Source organism: Amblyomma mixtum, chromosome 2 (genome assembly GCF_055824585.1).
Source record: "Amblyomma mixtum isolate Tamu chromosome 2, ASM5582458v1, whole genome shotgun sequence".
NCBI classification, from domain to species: Eukaryota; Metazoa; Arthropoda; class Arachnida; order Ixodida; family Ixodidae; genus Amblyomma; species Amblyomma mixtum.
In genome coordinates this window covers 274,662,206-274,682,534 of record NC_143013.1, presented here as the reverse complement: position 1 = coordinate 274,682,534, position 20,329 = coordinate 274,662,206, and the positions used below count along the sequence as shown (strand labels likewise).

Genomic DNA, 20,329 nt, shown 5'->3' with positions numbered 1-20,329 from the left:
TATTATTTTATTAACTTTTGTTTTCTCTCAATTTTCCAGAAAAACAAAAATATAACCATACCTTCCTCCTAGTGATGCAGTGAATGTTAAAAGAGTTGAACAACGAGTTAAATAATTATATTATTTTTTTGTGAAAATTAAGCCGAGCCAAGTCACAAGTTGGATTGTTGTCTGCTACGGTACGGCGTCACGGCGTATTCTCAGCCTGTCTAAACGCAATGACAGTGCCAAGATTTTCAACATTCGCGCCCCTCTGGACGCAAATAGCAGACTGACGACCTGGGCGCATACCTCTGGGACTACAAGCCGCGCAAGATCTGCCTAAATGTCTACAAACACAATGGTGTGGGCGCGGACCACCTTGCGATTTACTCGCTGCCGTACCGCTCGCTGGTTGTCCGGTCAGCCTCCAAGGACGGTAACCTGGAACGATGTTTCGACAGCTCTACGCCCGTTCTACTTCATCGTGCACCCTGACATGTTCTGGAAGCACCCGACCGAGAAACAGACGAACGAGAACTCTCTTAAGCAGCTGAACGCTTACATAGATGCTCTGTTGCTGAAGCAGACAGCGAGACCACTGAACCTAAACTTCTATCTGCGGCGTACGAACGCAACGGCTGTTCCACCGCAACCGTTCAGGAGCGTGCAGATTAAGCTCGTCAGTCAGAGCGTCCATACTACCGTGCACAATGTTTTGACGTCTTGCAGCCTTCCAACTGACAACCTGGACTCGCTCAATCCGAAATCGCAAGGAGCTCCAGCCGCTCACAAGCCAGGCAGTGAGCACACAACGTCTTCGTCCGCAAGGTACGAGTATGAACCTCCCGTGGGGGACGACCTACATGCTCGCCACGAGTGGACCGTGGAAGGCCGACCCAGCTGGCAGCTTGAACGCTTTCTGCGAGACAACGTCCGTACGGCCCGCGAGCGTTCGGTGCTGAGTGGGCCGGTCCGTGCCGAAGCCGTGCGCCTTTCCAGAGAAGTCGTGACCGATCTGGGGCTCGAAGACCTGCGTTGGGAATGCGATTGGGGCTCGGGTCACTACCGCGGGTCGATCGAGAGCTTTCGTCGCCTGTGCCAGCAGCACCCGGACGTGGCGGTCAACCTTCGAGGACGTACGGTGGTGCTCGGGAGGACCACGGGCGTCTCGCTGGACGGGCACATCGTGCTGAGCATCGAGGACGTGCGGCACAGCTGGCTGTCTCTGCTCCGCTCCCTGTCCCGCTACGACGCGTACGTGGAGCTGGTGCCGCCCGCCGAACACGCCCTGTCCGAGGCTCTCCGCGGCATCCGCGTCGAGCACCGCAGGTTCAAGCCGGCGGTGGCCGCCAAAGCGTACGTGCGGCAGCTGAGCAAGCTCACTGTGGCCCTACGCAGGTGCGTGCTGTGTGGCATACGCGGGGAACTGCGTGTAGTACCTAGCTGCATGGATCCATATTCCTCGGAGTTAAGTGCGAATTGGCTTTTCATAAGAGCCCAACTTGATCTGTATGTGCACTCAAACTTGGTATATTTTGTGCGTCTGTAATTTGGCAGGCACTGACGGATGAGGCTGAACCGTAGAGAGAGGTGTCGGGTTGCAATGGGGGACGTTTGAAGGTTGGCTCGATATTAAGAAGCACACATGCAAAATTAATGGCCGAGAAGATGAGGGGCCAATTGTCCAAGCCCTGTTTAGTTAAAACACCGCAATTTCATTGTGGTTTTCTTGGTTTCAATTACCAACACCCTCTTTGGTTAGTTCTGGCCATATGCAGTGTTGGCACAGGCAAGGCTTTAGCTTCGGCCCATGCAGTGCTGGATTCTGAGGTCGTGCTGGAACAGAAGATGTAGCAATTTGGGTCTGTTAGTAGGTCATGATGAGGTGTGGAAGTGCAAAAGCACAAGGACACAGCAGAGAAGTGGACGGGACGAGCGCTGGAGCCATACTGGCCAGTATCGGTCATAGCAAAGTGTCCGATTTCTGCTTCTTCTCCAGGCACATCTGGGCCAAGGGTCTTCCCAACGACTGGCCAACGCGACTTTCAGATCACCAGCTGGGTGTCGAATGTGAGGCAGGCCCCCTGATGCTGTCACCTACGGGCCAGTTTCTGGCCCCTGCTTCCTGTCCACCGGCTCTTCTCGTGGATTTTGTTGGATCCCGGCTGTCTGCGGCTGAGCAAAGACGGCTCCTGTACCGAACCCAGCGGCGCCTGGAGACGGAGCTGCATCAGCTCTGCATGGAAGTGCTGCACCTGGAGTCTCTTTCCAAGGAGGACGACGTCACGCCAGACCGGATGGTGATTTGCTGCGAGCGGCTGCTCAAGGCATCCCTCTGGCTGGAACCACTGCTTAGCGGCTGTCGTCTGCACGTGTCTCACTATTGCAGCGTCCTGCAAGATGGGCTTGTCTGCCTTCCGTGGGATTGGCACGAGTAGAGAATTGCATGAATGTAGTGCGAGTGGCATGAATGTAGCGATAGTGTGCGAAGGGAAACAGAGAGGAATTCCTTTCCTTACTCAGGAATGAAATTGGGCAGAGCTCTTCGAAGTGCTTTTATGTGTAGATGTAGGTGCGTAGAATTCCAAAGGTTCGTTCCTTATTGCTTTGTACAAGTATACAGGAGTGTTCAGGATGTGCATGCTATGCGTGGTGAAGGTGCTGGCATATTAGACTGCGAGTTGGAATGCTGAAGAATGAGATCACAAGGCTACTCAGGAAGATAGATCCCGTGATACAAAAATTGTATGGCCTTTAGAGGGCAGCTGTAACATGATTCGTAGCAGCAGTATAAAAAAAAAGGGGGGAACTTTGCAAGAAGCGCAGACTTGGGAGATAAGCAAAAATTAAGGAAGGATAGTGCAGCTGTGGAAAAAAAATCCCGACTAAACGCTCCAAGGAGCAAATATATGTAGCCCACCGTGTTTTCCAGCGTGCGAGTATTTGCTTTTTTATGAACAGTGCCAAGGCACTGCTTGGTAGCAGGTTATAAAAATGAGCATCCATATAACGTTGAAAATGTGTTTAGTTTGGTTCCTGACGAGTTCCTAAACTTAAACGTCTCATTTGTTTTCAGAAAAAGTTCTTTGCAACTTGAATGCTATTTTCTCTGCTTTGTGATGAAATTAAAAGGCTCTTTTGCATGTGAAGCAGGATTCTTCGAGAACACTTCTAGTGCGAACTGAGATTACTGTCCCTGTACTCATAAAATTGAAAAGAAGGTGATGCATTTCCTCCAGCCACAGTTACCTAGGCTTTTTTTTCTTCTTAGTGTAGGTCAGGGGACCAGGTCACAAAGTTTACTGGAAGGTGGTAACGTTTGGCGGAAGGGCGTATATGCCTTAACTTCAAGAGGTGGTTGAGAGACTGTTCTCTTCGTGCTCCCAGCAGCGGTAGCCTAATTTATCTCCTGAATTTGCATTTCGGGCTAGTTTTGTTTTACTATACCTGGTACACATCACCTTGGTGGCTATGGTGCAGCTGGAATCAAGCAGTATCCATGGTGTGTAGACAGTGATGTCAAGAAGTTTATCCAGCTTTGTAAAACAAGACAAATGCTTTATTGATTGCCGTTGCTATTGAAACAAAAGCTTAAAGCTTAGGATCATGAACATGAGAAATTGACCCAAAATCAGCATGTTAAAGATTTCCTAGTACAGAAAGAGAAATGCTGACTCCATGACATAAAAGCAGTATTGGTCTTTCTTCTATGACTTGCAGTTCTTTCCTGCGCTTCTCAAGGTATTCATGCATATGCCTTCTTTTACATGCTGCTGCAAAAGCTGTAAACAAGGACTGTTGAAACAGATAAACTGTGTTCTGAAATAAGAATTCAACTTGCACCATTACACTTTCACAGCTCTAGTCCATTATGCAGGAAGAGTATAGCTTGCCTAGCTGTGAACTCTATCCAGGAAGTGTTAGCTGACCTTATCCAGTGAATTTCAGGATAATACATATAATGGAACATTCGTGGTGCTCCAGCTTCATGCTATACAACATTCAATTCTGCACCGTGGATTGTCCAGTTATACAAATTACAGAAAGCCAAGAGGACATATAGTGTGCTCATTGGCCTGCCATGACAACACAAAGGTCTGCCTAGCTTAATACGGCTGGTCTGCAATGCTCTCTAACCTGACCTGTCGAAGCCATGTTATGGGTTTGAATATGACAGTCACACCTTGCAAAGCACCTACAGAACAAGTGCTGAAAATATAAAAGCATACAGCAGTAAATGTCAAACAAAAACGTATCACAAGTACGTATATGCACATGATCAAGACATGCAGTGTTCACTGTGGTGTTTGCATTTGAGATAACACTTAAAAGAGCAGTCTGTGTATCACATCATGATGCATTTTGTCAAAATGACCACTTAAATGAATGCTGTATTGTTTCCACCTTCATATTACTAGTCTTGTGGCATACTTCGTGATAGGAAGTAGCCTGGCAATAATGAAGGCACTGGACAGAAACCACTGACTGCAAGCATTAAGGGCCAACAAGTGGTTTTGAGCTGGAGAGCACGGTTGAACCACGATGACAGATTCAAGGTGCAAGATGAGTCCTGCGATTTTTAACACCTGGTGACATTGTTCAAAAGGCACACACACTGACTGCAAGGCATACAAGGCAAGGCACATGCTTTGTTGAATCTCAGTATTTAAAGCATGTAGACTAGTTCAACTTTAAGTGCCCACAAGTCGGTGATGATCAACTTACATAAATTAATACAGAACCCTGCAGAGATTGCACAATGACTAACAAAACAAATGAGTGAAAACAAACCACAGAATGACGTGACAATCAGAATGTCGGAACTTTTGCTAACAACAAGGAAGCCCACAACGAGTTTGTTAATGCAAAGTAGAAGTTCCATGTAAGGTACAAGAGGCGTGACAGCACTACTGGGATAACGGATGTAATTTTTACTGGGTGATAGAGGTTTGTTGAAAACCATTGTCTCGGAGATCATGTCGTGTGGAATGAAGCACACCACACACGAGGTTTTCATGTTTGATGCATAGGAACAGTGTGCTTCATTCAGTTGAGTGTTTGTCAGCTCAATCCGACAACTAACAGTGTGATAATATTTGGATGGTGCAAGGGATCAGTGTGCCCTGGAAGACTATGTGGCTGGCATGCAGACAATGATAAGTTCTTTCTACCACTTGTTGCTTGATTGGTGTGGCAGCGACATCACAGAAAAGACGTACACGTATCTTGACTACAAGTAGCATGCTAAAAGCACTCCGGGAACAATTCATTTGCTTACTGCAGATGTACACTGTGCTCTGAGCTATGGCATGGCACTTGCATTGGCTGCACAAGCCGCAATCTCTCAGGAGAGCAACATGAAGAGCAGAGCCCGCAGCCTCCAATATGTGCAGCAGGCTTCACAACCATGTTCTGAGGCAAGATCACACTCCATCTTCATTACTGGGCTCTCGCTGTTTGGTCCCAATGGCTTCCACTGGAGTCCCCATGGACATCAAACAAACAAACGAAAAAAAAAGGCAGGATGAAAGCTCACACAATATGACATGCCTTTGCTTTGTCATGGTGGTTGACCTGTCTGCACAGGTCAACTAAGAGAATGCGTGTAAGGAAAGGCACGTCAACACAGTTAGCGATAGATTGGTGCGGCAAAAGCAAAAAAACAGTGTGCAGTTTCATGTCCTCCCCTTCCTGCATGCAATGAATGAAATTACGGCACAAATTTTATAGCACAAATGTGAAGGGGCACAATACACATTAAACAGGGCAATGGGCCTACAGGTATTTCTGATTTTGCACAAGCCAGTTTTCTAATGAGCCGATACATATGCTATCTCTTCTTCCAATTTATCAGATGCTTACTGTTTCATAAGCACTAGTGGGCCCTTTTTCCAAATTCATGAGCACAGAAAGGGTGGCAAGGCCGATTTCGGGGGGTGGCGACCAAGCCTGACTTTGCTCATGAATGCACTGGTAATTTTAATCTACAGAGTTCTGAACATAAGAGTTATAAACATATATGTAAGCATGTGCTTACATATATTATAATAGTCATGCGAAGTATATGTGCTCGCAGAACACCATAAGCAAACTATTTCGCAATATGTTGAGGTCACAAGATAATTTTATGTCTGTAGCATCTTGTGCCTGGTACTTCTTTCAACCAAATTATCTTCTGTGCTGCAGTTTCGACATTTGATGTTAAAAAAATTGTGTGAAAATGCTTCGCTACTCTGTGGACAGTCAATAAATACTACCAGCGCTATTTCCTGCTGCCTGCTGTGCTATTTCCGCGGCTATGCCGGGATCAAAGTGATGGCAAAGAACCATGCATGCCTTTGAATATGTTGCAACGGTACAATAATCTGCTATTGTTCGGTCTGTTATGTCAGGATTGATACAGTGGCTGAATACATGTTAAGGTATTGTGATGAAATTTTGTCTTTCCTTGAAAAGATTGAAAATGCCTTCGAAGATGAAGACGAACAAACGTAAGAAAGATGATGATAGACGTTTATGTCACAACTGCTATAGAGCCCAATACAGCTTCTATTACGCTATTTGTTGTTCCAATTTCATGCTTGCTGTCACTGAGGCACTTTATAGTGCGCTGACCTTGCTCTCTTATCCAGATAAGGATAAGGATAAAAGATAATGGAAGCACAATGTGACTATGGTGCATGGGTCAGCACATGAAGTATCGGAGACAATTAAGTAGAACATCTCTTATAGACGGCTGTATAAGGGAGAGGATGATAAGTTGCACATACAGAGGGTGTCTATTACAAAGTGGAAAATTGTCCTCAAAGGAGGCACCCCCTGCCAATGTCATCGACCGGCTGTCCCGATGTCATGGTTAATCCCCTTGCACCTGCTAGCCTGACAACCCAGGGGGTTGGCAGGTGCAAGGAAATTAACCATACATTAACCACGTTAACTACTATGTCATGACGATCGGCCGATGCCTTTCGCTGGGGGGTTTCCTTGAGTGGCATTTGCCGCTTTGTTCTTGAAGTGTATGTGACTATAGTTGGAAAAAAAAAACTCGACTTTTCAATCTCAACAGGTGTGAGGAAACGACAGTAATAGCTGTCGCTGAGAATTTGTTTGGTAATTCATTGAGTGCCAGCTGTAGCTTGCCATACTTTTGCAAGGTGGACGTTAAATCAAATGTTGGCATTATCTTTGCATTAAAAACATCCAATGAGTATAAAAGAAACAAGCCTGGGCTCTTCATAGTATGGTGGGATTACGGCAACAAAATGGCCATTCTAAGATAGCCCTTTTCCCTCCAATATATCGTCACTTTTGCCAGCAACCAAAATTGATGATGCTCAAAGGCCCCATCTAACCTTGTTACCAATGCCTGACTACCTCTGACAAAAAAAAGCAGTGCATTATGAAGTGAAGTTTACCCTATAGTAAAAGCAATACACAGGTGTTTCTTCAAACGACACAAGAACCAATACATAATACAGTCTCACTGCTTTCTAACATGGAAAAACTCTTTTCTCATCCACGCGGAATTTCGATTCAAGGGTTTTGTGCCCATGATGCTTTAACAAGGAGTGCTGAACAAACCTCAACTGGGACACACAAATCTGTAGCAAGAGAACTTGCAAACCCTACATCCATGAGGTGAGTGGTGAACAATTTATAGTGTAGTGCAGCCACACATCCACTGCTGACACGGACTTAATGTTTCCAGCAAAACAAACTGAGACTGCATTACAACTGACAACCATGAAGACGACAAAACTACATATAGTAATTTATTATTAATCCTGAAGGTGTCTACGAGCACCTGCGTACCTGCTAGGCACAACCAGTAAACGTGCAGATAGATACCGTATTTATCTGGGTAAGGGCAGCATTTTTTTTTTACAATAATTTTGATGGGTTTTCGCCTTTAATCAAATAAAGGGTGTTGTGGTCCAATTTTCAAGCTATAGTTTGGGAAAACTGCTTCACTGACCCATACAGTCTGACGCTATACATGGCGCCTAGGTGCCTATATGGCAGTGCCTACACAAGTGTGGCCTCTACCCACACACATACAGTAGGAGCCATGAGTCTTACAATGAAGCCAGGCCATCAGATGACACAGCTGTGAAACAGATGACAGCCAAAGTCAGCCTGAGATATCAGCAGCACTTTGTTCACAGGTTCAAATACATGCCCATCTATTTGTCTCTACAGTTTGTTCAAATGTAGACAATGCTGTTTTACTTTCACGAAGTCTGTTTCGGTCAGAGAGTACAAATTTTCAGAGAACAATAGAAGTTTTCTGATAAATCTGCTATGTGTCCATGTTCAGCAATACTTTGCCCAATGACACATTGATTGAGTGCCAATTTCAAAGTTCCTGTAGCACTCCTAATTATGTAATGTTACCTTACACCATATGTAGCTATTTTAGATTAGTTTTTTTTTGCTCTACCTGCATGGTAGCAACCCCATCATTAACCTGACAGCGCATCGTTACTGCAGATAACCTTGGCTTGCTAGTGAGACCACATTATTGGGGTTGTTAAGAGGGCGACCTATGAGCTTCACCTGTCATCCCATTAGTGCAGTTCTACCCTGAACACATGTGTGCCTTATTTATTCTCATTTTTAGGTAAAATTTGGCTTTAATGAACTAAATTCTGCATTTCAAACAAAATGTGCACTCAAAATTTGCGTAATTTAGTTAGTGTTATTGTTTAGTATGGCACCACTTTGTAAGCCTATAGTTTCAGCAGAAAAAAAAAAAAAAATTGACCAAGAACACTGAAAGATGGCCATTTTCAGCTTAGCCAAAGAGTTAAGTTGCCCTCAAGAAGAAATGCTAGTGCTAGTAATTCCATTCACCTTGTCTTGACAAAAGAAACAGCATGTTAGTGACTAACATCATTCCAAGGCAAGGAGGCTGGGCATACCTATTAATTGCAGCTTAAAAAATATCCATCCTCAATAAAACAAAGCAAAAAAAAAAAATGTTCAAGAAGCCTTAAAACCCACCAGTTCTTCATGACACCAACATAGCATTCAGTAAATGTGCAGTTCAGAAGAACAATATCAAAACTTGACTTGTTCAATGCAAGGGTAATGTTCTCTCGGTTACGAAAACAACAAAAGGAATACCACAAAGGCTGTGAAGGAGTAGGAATTAAGCACAACTCGCGAGTCACAGATAACTGCACTGAAAATAGAGGTGACAGAGCGACAATGATATGCTTTTTCCAAGCAAAGAGATCCAAGCACATTTAAACCTCAACCAGCAGCGTGTTCTTCCAGGCATGGATTTCAGGCCAGAACTGCACTTTTACTAGCCTCATGCATCTAGAGCATCAAGAAGGAGGGCGAGGATGATAAAAAATAAGAGTATGTAACCAAGAAAGCGCAGCCAATGGCTACAAAGGAAAGCTACTGTTACAGCTTTAACTCGTAGCCATTGGCTGCACTCACTTGGGTAATAACTACCCCCTTGCTTAATACCAGCTCTACCTAGGGGGATTCTTCTAAACATTTTGGACTAAGAGCACATGAATGATGCAACAACTTATCAACAGAAGTGGTGTGCAAGATATGCAACAGGGCCCAGCTACGTGCTTGAAATAAATAATTGCATCTATACAAGCAGCAAACCGAAGAGTTTTTAGCTTTGGTCCCTCATTGGGTTTTTGCACCGTAGCCAGCAAAGGGACAGTACCATTAAAGAGCAGTCGTGCTTAATTATGTGCATTCATAGTAAACAAAGAGTCACCTCTGTGCATGCTATGGTGCTGCTGCTTTTCATGCCACAGGATGGGAGCAATCAAGATTTGTGAGTGCAAGCTATTAAGATGCCCAAGCCCATAGCTCCATGTGCAGCCTCACTGTGCAGCCCTCCACAAGGTACTCATGGCTGCTGCACTGAAACTCCACTTGAATGAACTTCATAAGGGCAAGCATCCAAGCACTGACACTTTCTGAAGCTCTCATATGGCAGGAGAGATGCAAATAAAGTGCAATTTTGCACTTTGCAGTAGCTATGCATAGTATTCCATGCAAGCTTCCCAACTTACTTAAACAAATCTGTTCTACAAATGACAAGCTTGAAGTAAAGTCCTCCACCAAGAAACTTGTAGCCATTACGTTGTATTCACACATTTACGATGAAGACTAGGCACAACTTCCTGTGACGAAGAGTAGAAGCAGTATGAGACAGTGATTTAATGCTTGCCCACTATTTTGCTTCCACACTTTGTCCTGGCTGGCTGTGCCTAGTTCTAGTTCTCATTGTTACCATCTACCATCTGACCTCGAGAACCGTACTTCCCAGCAACCCACACACTTATGCATGACCTTGGTTATCAGTAAACTGCACACTGAAACTTGTGAATATGTTATGGCAACATTTGCCCACTCTCGTTAGATTTGAAAATGGGGGGTGTCATCTCAATAAGCGTTGCAATACCAACTCAATATACAGTCACAACCAGGGTGTCGAACCGGAACCGAACCCGAACCCGAAACCGGAACCGAACCCGAATTTTCGCCCGGAGCTGGAACCGAACCGAACCCAAATTTTTTTCGCCATCTTGGAACTGAACCCGAACCGGAACGATTCAAAGGAACCGTTCCGAACCGGTTCGGGACTCGGTTCAGCCGCACATTTTGTGCAGCACGGCATACTTTTTTCCTTTTTTTTCAGACCAAATGGCATATGCCAGCGCGTAGATTTACCCAGCGAAAGCTGTCGGCGTTATGGAGCGTGAAAATGACATCCAGTCGAAATGGCATCCAGGTCAACAACAAAACTGATAGGAGTCTCTTGTCTACGAAGAAAGCTAATGGCGTTTGCGCAATGTTCTTTTCGTAATTCTAAAGTATTTTACACCAGATTGACATGGAATGTTAGACTTTATAGTATCCCCCTTTCACATGCTTACGTACAGCTTTACTCGAATTGTTAGCACTGCTTTAACTCGTAAAGCGCTGAGTGAGAATGGTTTCCTTTTCTTTGTTTCGAGTGCCATAAATATGCGAAGCATAGGCGCAATGAACCAATCACGTTGTGCAACATTTACTTTCTGAGGCATTCCTTGTCTCAGATAGCAGATAATGAATAAGACCCCTCACGATGGCTCAGTGGCTGTGGTGCTCGGCTGCTAATGCCAAGGTCGCGGGTTTGATACCGGTGGCGAGGTCGCATTCTGATAGCGACGAAATGCAAAAATGCGTGCGTGCTGTGCGATGTGAGTGCACACTGAAGAACCCCAGCTGGTCTACGCTAATCTGGAGTCTTCCACTACAGCGTTCCTGATAGACTCCGCGTCGCTTTGACGCGTTAGAATACACATGATACTATTATTACAAAACAAAGAAATATACATATACATTTTAAAGAATCCGAACATTATTTGTTGCACGCGACGGAAATAACCAATGAAAGGCGGGCATGTAGCAGCGGTACGATACTCAGAAAAACAAAAATAGTGATTACTCAAAAAGGCAATGCGGAAATACATGCGCTCGCTGAGATGTGAAAAACGCCTAGAAAGGTGCTACTGGAATGAAAAGTTACTGCGATGAAGTGATTTTCTTTTATGTCGATGCATTGAAATTGTTCTGCTTACATAAAAAAATGATGATCGCTAGCGGGCAGCTTCGTCACGCTGTTCTCAGATTGCTGTATCCTGAATTCTCTGAAAGGCGGCTTATATTGCACAGCCTGGTGTTTTGTGGCATGGACTTACTCCGATTTCCTTTTTCGGCCCTCTGCCGCACATGAGGGAAGCCAATAATAACCGAAACCAAGGAGCATAAAGGGCGCGCTTTTTTAAAAGAGTTGTGGTGTTCATCAATAGGAGCCTAAAGAGTAATTACTTTTAATGATAACTGATTAAACTGAAAAAAAAAAAAACACATGCCGCCAATAGGATTCGAACCCTTGACCTCCGAATTTTGCGTCCGGTACTCTACCAAGTGAGCTACGGCGGCGATTTTTTTCTTTATTGCATGGAAATAGGGCCGAAAAAGGAAATCGGAGTAAGTCCATGCCACAAAACACCAGGCTGTGCAATACGAGCCCACCATACCCCTGCAAATCCCCACCTCCCTAAACATCAGAAGTCCGGGAGGCACACCCATGCATCTAGATAGGGGAGCCAGCAAGGCGGCCCTTCCAGGGCAACATATACTCTCCTCACCAAAGCGCACTACTCACGGAACAAAGATTCTGGTGACCCCGGTGATTCGGCGGCGGTCCATCATACGGCTCTTGAGACTGAACAGTAACAGCAACATAAATAGATCACACGGCACAACATAGTTTTACTCCACTGGAAAAAAACGGGTACTAATCCGTGTGATTTCAATGTACTTCTGAAGTGTACGCTCGCCGTAATTATGTCCCGAAGAACGTAGCATCATTGCAAAGAATAAAACAAAGGTCAATGGTCTTTGGCGCATTGCGCAGGCGGCAATTTACTGTCTATGACACCAACATCTCAGCATGAAGTAATGCCTTGACAGGCAGCGCCGGTGTGTGAAGTTTAGATAAGAACGTTTTTGCAGCAGAAGAAATAAATGTACATTCGCCTAACACGTTTTAAAGCAGTAGTGTTAAGGAGCTCCAGAAAAGGTTGCCGATATAACAGTACAGGGAAAAAATATCCTGTAAGTACCTGAGCCCTCTGCCTTCGGGAGAGGCTGTACAGGTAGTCTAAAGAAAAGCGCACAGTGAGGATATTTAAGATGTCCGCTACTTCCGCGTTGCGGCGATGACTGTCTAATCTTTTTGGCTTTCGGGGGTGCAACCGGCGTGTAGTGCAACCGAACCATCAGAGTGTGCACCAGCGCCACCCTCGTCAATACCAGCCAACGTAATGCATCTTCTGTTACCGAGAGTGCCACATGAAAAACGTGGTCGAACGGTGAGGGTGGAAGCTGTGCGAGAACCCTCGCTTCGGGTTGTTTGTGTCTGAGGCGAGAGGCTTAAGGTTGGTTCACATGCAAGCGAATGGGCGACTGAGCGGCGCGTCCCAGCTAAAATTTACAACTTGTTGGAACCTCGCCGCTTACCACCGCGACGACTCAAATACAAGTTATTGCACCGTGGTGTCAGGATTCACTAGCGTTTTCGCGTTCTTTTGTGGAACGCTTTGCGACGGCACACGTGCAGCATTCACAGTATTCCACCTCAGGTAGATCGACTGCAGGTAGATTGGGCATTTCAGACCGCAGCTATTATGCGCCCGTTCCAGCGTACCGCGTCGTAGTCGGCGTAGCCTGTTGTCCAAGTAGCAGAGCGAATTAAACGCCACGGGAAGACTCCAAGAGTGGCTAGCAGCATAATACGGCACATGCCAGGTGGCGTGTGATGAGCTGCGCTTAAACTTCGCATTACCGACAATCGCAACCGTCTGTCAGTTTTTTGCCAGTGAGTGCCGGGATGTGCGCCCACCAGATTGGGCACGCGTGTGCATACACATGCTCAAGCGTACGCATGCATGGACGCACGCACGCACGCACGCACACACACACACACGCTCGCACGCACGCACACACACACACGCACGCACACGCACACACCACAGAAATCTGAATTTTTGAGAAAGGGGACAAAACTGCTAACGCAGTAAAGAAACCTACTACAACACTCTAACCCAGAGTGGGAATCGAGAGCCAGTGGCGGCGGGCGCAACAGAGAAACTTTGTTTACTGATGCCTTAGGCTACTCGGCCATGTTCGAGGATTCTTTTTATTGTTGCCGGATGGAATATCAGGAACCTCCCTGATCTCGTCTTGCCTTACTTGACTGGGCCGAATTCCGCGACCTCGGCATACGGCCTCATGCCACTATCACTCCTTTCCTCTGCCCGCACATAAAAATTCCTGAAGGCGCACACATCAAGAAAGGGCGATCAGTCAGGAGGTTGAACTTTCGCAGCACATACGTTCTGAGCTAAAATGAACTGTTCTCTGAATAGTGACCTCGTCGAAAGTGGCGATTGTGCGTGTTTATCAAGCATACAGCTTCTTCACACGCTAAGCAGTCTTATTAATAGGAAAAGTTCACACGGAATTCCGGTGTCCTTCATTACTGGCACAAATCTTAAGGTGTAAGGCATGGCCTCAATGTCCTTTTTAAGAGACTGCTGAAGTGAGCTATGTCTCAAACGCACATAGCGTCAAAAATAATTCTGTTGTTCAATAGTTCCTCCTTGCTTGCAGATGGCACAAACGTCAGCTTGGCTCGATGGCATGTCCTAACATGTAAGGTCGACGTTTGAAGTCTAAGAAAGGTTTTTGGGGCCTAATGAACGTACATCCTCTGAACTCGCCTTAATATAAGGCCGTCAAGAAAGGCTGGGTAAGGCTGCACATAGAGGAAGTAATGACCGATCAGAACCTTTGTCAGCTGCCTTCTGGAGAAGCCGTACAGGTATACTAAGGAAAAGCGAATATTTAGGAAATCGAGTGTGTCAGCACAGAATCCCCTCACGAAAAATAAAGACAGACATGAAAGACAGATGAGCATTTAGTCACCTAATAAGCACAGCTGCCAGGAAGCGGTGGTTTTCGGTTTCGAAAAATAAAAATCATGAAACAGGTCAGTGGACAAAAACGGCACGAAAGACTCACCGTACTAGCATTAAATTCTGTCCACGCATGGGCTCCCTTTGAAAGCGCCCCATAAAAGACACAAAAATTCTATTTAACGAATTTACGGTCCTCCTCTTTCAATGCACCAATTGCAGCATTGTCACAACGCAACGTCGCATCGAAGACGTCGCAAGTTTGTGTCCGTACAGACACGAAGTGCCCCGAACCAATGCAAGCCTGCTTTTTATCATATTATTTTCATCAGAGCAAAAGACGGAGACGAGATCAGCATAGGCCAAAATCTTAATTTTACAGTGTACTAGCGACAAGCCACGATTAGCTGCGTTTTTGAAGAAACTTAGCTATAGGTGGTCGAGAGATATAATGCAAGTTACAAAGGGGATGTAGAGCAGGTGATGAAAATAAAATATTTTTGCTCAACTCTCTAGATGTATGCTGCAGGTGTGCCAGAGTCGGGGGGCGGGGGGACTGGCAAGCCACTTTTGGGGTGACAGAAAGATGTCTTGGCTGTATATACCTGCAAATACAAGGCAACTTCCGCTCATAGTGGGCGCATGCTTAATGCGCCGGAGAAATTCCTGATTGACACGAGCTTCAAAAGAGACCTATTACTCGCCTGACGGGGACTCCGAAACTGCTGAAGCTTAAAGGTTTCGTAGATGAAAAATCCATCAGCTTTTCTTTTTATGTATCTCATCAGTCTAGTATGCATAGCCGGTGTACACTAATTGTGAGTGTATTTGATTTAGCGGCTCTTGCGTGAATTTAAATCTTTTTGCCGCGGACAATACAACATCTCGCATTGAGCAAATTTTGCAGTGCTGTTTTATATGCTGTTATCACAAAGAAAAGTAAACAGCAAAACAAAATTGAATAAAAACCTACGTTCAGAATTTTTTATAGTCTGAACCCGTTTGAACCGGTTCGACGCTATCCGGAGCGGTTCGAACCGGAACGGAATGTCGCTCCGGAGCCGAACCCGGAACTGAACCCGAAAGGCGTGAACCCGAACCTGAACCGAACCCGAAAAAATTCCGGTTCGACACCCTGGTCACAACATATCAATTTGGCGTGCTGTTATCTGCTGCGACAAGTATGACCGTAAGCCCTGTCTTGTCATGTGCAAAAGTTTCACAGCATTTTCACTGTCATGCCAATGTCATGCCACTGTGGTGCCAATGGTAGTTCTACCTTTTTCGGCTTGCATGGAGACTGTCATCAAGGTGTATAATAAGCAATGCCTGTTTTAATACTGTAAAGAAGTTTAATCTTTGAATGCTTAAAGAGTGCTTAAAAAGCAACAAATTTCCAGTGCGTCTGTGTGCAAAAGGCTGTTAAGTACTGTGTAACCTCAATGCTTGGCTGTATGAACTATAAAGAAACGAGAAACTAGGAACCGTGCTCATTAGCATTTTGAAAAGACTACACTGAGCAAAGCTAAAAAACAGGATACTCTGTAATCTCACTTCAGTTTAGCACATGTGTCCAGGAAACAGAATTACACAAGCACCTCATGAAGACATTACATGAAAAAAGCTGACACATATGCAGCGCTGATATACAGTTATAGTTTACAATACATGGCATAATGTTAACCACCAAAAGTGATCGGATATTTAGATAAGCACAGAGCTCAAGGCTGAGTTGTAAGTCACCACACCATGCATGTAGTCACTGCCTTTCTCTAACATTAGCCTTCCTTACTATCCCTCTTGTCTTTATCCCACCTGTCACCCTTGCCAATCCCTTTACTTCCGCTGGCAGCTGCACATCAGAGGTCTAAGAAGCAAACGACAGTTCCTGTGGCCTGAAAATATCCTTATAGTGTTCCTCCGTTCTGGTTATTTAGTGTTCTTTTTTTAATGTTCCTTCTTACTTGGAAGTATCGCTTATATAAACCATTAATACGATCCAAACTTGAGTATGCGACAGTGGTATGGAATCATACTTTTGAGAACTTAGTGATTTCAAGATGGTCCAGAATAACTCTGTACATTTTATCCTTGCTAACTACAACTGCACAGCTGGTATAAATACCGTGAAATTAATCTCTGCCTCCCATTGGTGAAACCATGTGGAAAAGTGTTCCGTGTCGCCCTGTTCCACAAGTTGTACCATCATCCCACTCTATGTGACCACCTCATCCCGCAGCCAATTTATGTATCCCACCGCACTGATGGAAGTTCCACCACAATTTGGAACTATGGCATGCCCTAAATGCTTCTCGCAATCACTGTGGCCGCGAAACTCGCATGACTGGAACCACCTTCCCGCAGAAGTAGTTGGCATCAATAATTGGGGAAGTTCCGTGAAGCACTAGATAACATTGTATATTCAGGTGCTATTTAACGCTGATGTAACCAACTGTACTTTTTCCTCTCCGCTTTTTAAATTTACCACTCCCCTTCTGTAATGCCTCTGGCCCAGATTAGATAGATAGATAAGATTAGATTAGAATAGATAGATTTGATTAGATAGATTAGATTGGTAGGTGGGTAGGTTAGGTAAATAGATAGACAGATAAGATAAGATAGGTAGATAGATAAGATAGATAGGTAGATAGATAAGATAGGTAGATAGATAAGACAGGTAGATAGATAACATAGACAGATAAGATAGGTAGATAGAAAGATAGATAAGAAAGATAGATAGATAAATAGATAGATAAGATAGGTAGATAGATAAGATAGACAGATAAGATAGGTCGATAGAAAGATAGATAAATAGATAGATAGATAAATAGATAGATAGATAGAGATAGATAGATACAGATAGATTAGATAGATATAGGTAGATAGATAGATAGATAGATAAATAAATTTGCACAACAACTGCAACTACAACTACCTGCCACCCCTGCTTCATTCTCCCTTCCTGCTACGTCTGCGCTGTGCTGTGCCATCAACTAGCCTGACTGCTCATCTCAGCTTAAGCTCTCTCACACACACATGCTCACACACATGCACGCAGTGCAAAGCTCATTCATGTGGAGTTTCAAAGAGCAGCGTGCATCCCTGTCGTGCCCATCACCGAACAGCGATGTGCCAGCCGTGCAGAGAGCCTTTGCCACAGCCTGCAAAAGCCTCACCTGCAGGGTGAATGCGCTACACCCACGTCAGGAGCAGAGTAGCGGTAGTAAGTGGAAGGGCGCAGCGACTCCAGCGACTCTCCAGCAGACACTGCTCTCCCCATGTTTAAAAGAGACCCCCTTAGTTGCTTAGCAGTGGCTGGCTCATGGGCAGCGATCAAAGGCAAAAAGCACTGTGAAACCATGAAAGCTTGCTAGCGAATAAAAGATACAAAATGTGCAGTGTAAAACTATGCAAAGGCCAGCAAGTCTCTCTGAAAAACCAGCATTAGTTTACCCTATGTTAGCAATAAGCTCATCATAAAGTAAGGCTCGTAGTGCTAATGTCGATCCCAGTTAGTAGTTCTACATCACTTTTCAGAAAAACAATAGATTAATTTAAAAAATCTATAGCTGCTCTTACAAATGGTGACAGGCACCCATTTACTTTAAAGATCACAAGTAAGTGAACACAGGATAAATGCTAGTGCTAAAACGTCAACACGTGGGCAAATCATAACATGTGTAAATAAAAACCTTTAGGCCACAAGCTGCTTAGCCTAATGTAGCAAGCAACTATGGCAATTTTACAGATAACCAAGTATGATTTGAATGTCTTGAAACCAGTGGCCTTGGCTAGTGGTGCAGCCAGAAATTTCTATATCAAAGGATGCGTGGGACTTTGTGGAAAACGTGCATACTGAAACCTGTCACTAAGCCCCATTAAGCAAGCTGAATGACACTTCAGGTGGAGGTCAGGGCTCCAGCTAGTTGGCTACCACCGTTTCTTCATAACCACATACGTACAGTCGTAAGCAAGGTGAGAGGGAACAAAGGGCATTCGTTCATTGATTACTCCATAATAATGTTCGACAAGAACAGTTTTTTTTTTTTTCAATTTTCTAACTAGATATCATCTTGGCATCAAACATCCAAAAGTCACCCTCAAATTACGTGAAAAAATAACCCAAAAATTTGCAATTTTCTGCAAAAAGTTAGTTCCCTCTCATGTTGCTCACGACTGTACACCTTTGGTCAAAAGCTGTCAGGCCACACAGTTCACTCTTAAGTCCCGTAGTGGGGCCCTTACGACAGCTCTGAAGCTATAGGCTCTTCAAAATGAGGAAGGACCCTTGTCTTCACCTTTTAAGACTATATGGCTTCTTAAAGGTGCACTGAAGAGGATTCTGAACTTGTCTTTTTGCCGCAGGAACTCGATCCACACGTTCTTAGCATTCTTAGAAACAGTGACTTATTGCCCTGTGTGGCCGATTTCCCCAATTAAAACGAATTAACGTTCGGCTTCCGCCTTTTTTTTTTAAATTCTGCCTCGTACGGTGGGCGGAGTCGACCAACGCATGGAATGCCTTTCAGCCAGCTCTGTGGAGGCTTTGCTTTCGCTTTATTTTGTTTTTTATGTTTCCATGAATAAATAGTTTCATTCGCACATAATATAGCCGCAAAATAAGCCCGCAGAAATAAAAATACGCGCGCACTATTTGCTACTACGGACTACTACGGACTACTACGGACTACTACGTATTACTCCGCCGATGGCAGAGCGGCAAGCCACCACGGGACTGGGTGAAAGGCACTCCACGCGTTGGTCGACTCCGCCCACCGTACGAGGCACAATTAAAAAAAAAGGGCGAGAGCCGGCTGTTAATTCGATTTAATTTGGGAAATCGGCCATACAGGGCAATAAGTCAAAGTTTCTAAGAATGCTAGGAACGTGTAGATCGAGTTCCCGCGGCAAAAAGACAAGTTCAGATTCCTCTTCAGTGCACCTTTAAGGTTCAGTGAGGGTTCTACTATGTAGTTCAAAAGCAAAACAGTGCCACCTGATGACTTCTGATCAAGGCTGTACTTGGCCATGGCAGCACACCTTACACATCTGCTGTCACAGTGGAGCACGAACTGCTAGCATTAGTGACGGTGTTACACCCTTGCAACAGCGGTTGCCTGTTCTGCTGCAAGATCTTGCCCCATACCATCACTTTGTTAACATATCGATGACTGATCTTTCTCCGAAATCTGTCCCAGTTTTACTCTGTGCTGTAACCCTCGCTTTCCCTTATAATTTGAAACGCGTAAAAAGAAAAAAAGTATGCATGCATACGTTTTTCCCGAATTCCACGGCCAAAGTTGCGCACCACAATGCCCATGTTGATTGCAAGGAGCACCCGAATCACCAGGGCCACTACAGCACATGCCACTGTGGCTCGGTAGAGTGCTGTCTCCGCTTCATTTTTCTTCAGCTGCACAGAAGAGCAGTATCAAGCTTTGTTCAGTTGGGAAAGTTGCGTCTTGTATCATTCCTTATTTACTTCTAACTTCTTTTTACTATGCATGTACAGCAAATTTTCTTATGCTTTGCTTCTGTTGCTTAGTTTTGCAAATATGCATTCACAAGGGTTATCACCACAGGGTTCTTCCACTTGAACAAGAGATGCAGGCAGCACCCTTGTGTTGGTGTTTATCTCACTGTTGATAAGTGCTAAGAAGTGTTTTGGTAAAGAAGAGGGGATTTACTTACATGATAGAGCCTTAGACCTATGTAGATGACATTGGGAAACCACAGCAATATGAAGAAACATAGCCATGCTTTGCTTTCCTTGTATATCTGCAGTGAACATAAGAAAAAAGTTTCAGAATTTACAAATTCATCACTAGCTTCATTCTGCA

The 20,329-nt window shown here is 44.7% G+C and overlaps 2 protein-coding genes across 3 annotated transcripts in view; one reads left to right on the top strand and one right to left on the bottom strand.

Annotated features, from left to right (window-relative positions):
• Positions 1-160: 160 nt before the first annotated feature.
• Positions 161-6,247, top strand: LOC149364053 (T-cell activation inhibitor, mitochondrial-like). Its single transcript, XM_089574040.1, has 2 exons — positions 161-1,380; positions 1,982-6,247. Exons 1-2 carry the CDS (start codon positions 326-328, stop codon positions 2,418-2,420), a joined length of 1,494 nt encoding a protein of 497 aa, XP_089430166.1. The 5' UTR covers positions 161-325; the 3' UTR covers positions 2,421-6,247.
• LOC149364052 (uncharacterized) overlaps positions 3,520-20,329 on the bottom strand; it is a 36,466-nt gene continuing 19,656 nt past the window's right edge. The window contains exons 6-9 of one of the 2 annotated variants that reach the window (XM_089574041.1): positions 20,181-20,267; positions 19,764-19,902; positions 17,666-17,756; positions 3,520-5,458 (exon numbers count right to left, since the gene is read on the bottom strand). In XM_089574041.1, the coding sequence (XP_089430167.1) occupies positions 5,422-5,458; positions 17,666-17,756; positions 19,764-19,902; positions 20,181-20,267 (354 nt within the window). In that variant the 3' untranslated portion in view covers positions 3,520-5,421. The remainder of the gene's footprint in view (positions 5,459-17,665; positions 17,757-19,763; positions 19,903-20,180; positions 20,268-20,329) is intronic. The other variant, XM_089574042.1, reaches the window with a different exon arrangement.

What these genes read in the sequence shown, in the direction of transcription:
- LOC149364053 (XM_089574040.1), top strand. Translation starts at nt 326, where the DNA reads ATGTCTACAAACACAATGGTGTGGGCGCGGACCACCTTGCGATTTACT. An exon ending in CTCACTGTGGCCCTACGCAG is followed by an intron (nt 1,381 to 1,981) that starts GTGCGTGCTGTG and finishes CTTCTTCTCCAG; the next exon opens with GCACATCTGGGCCAAGGGTC.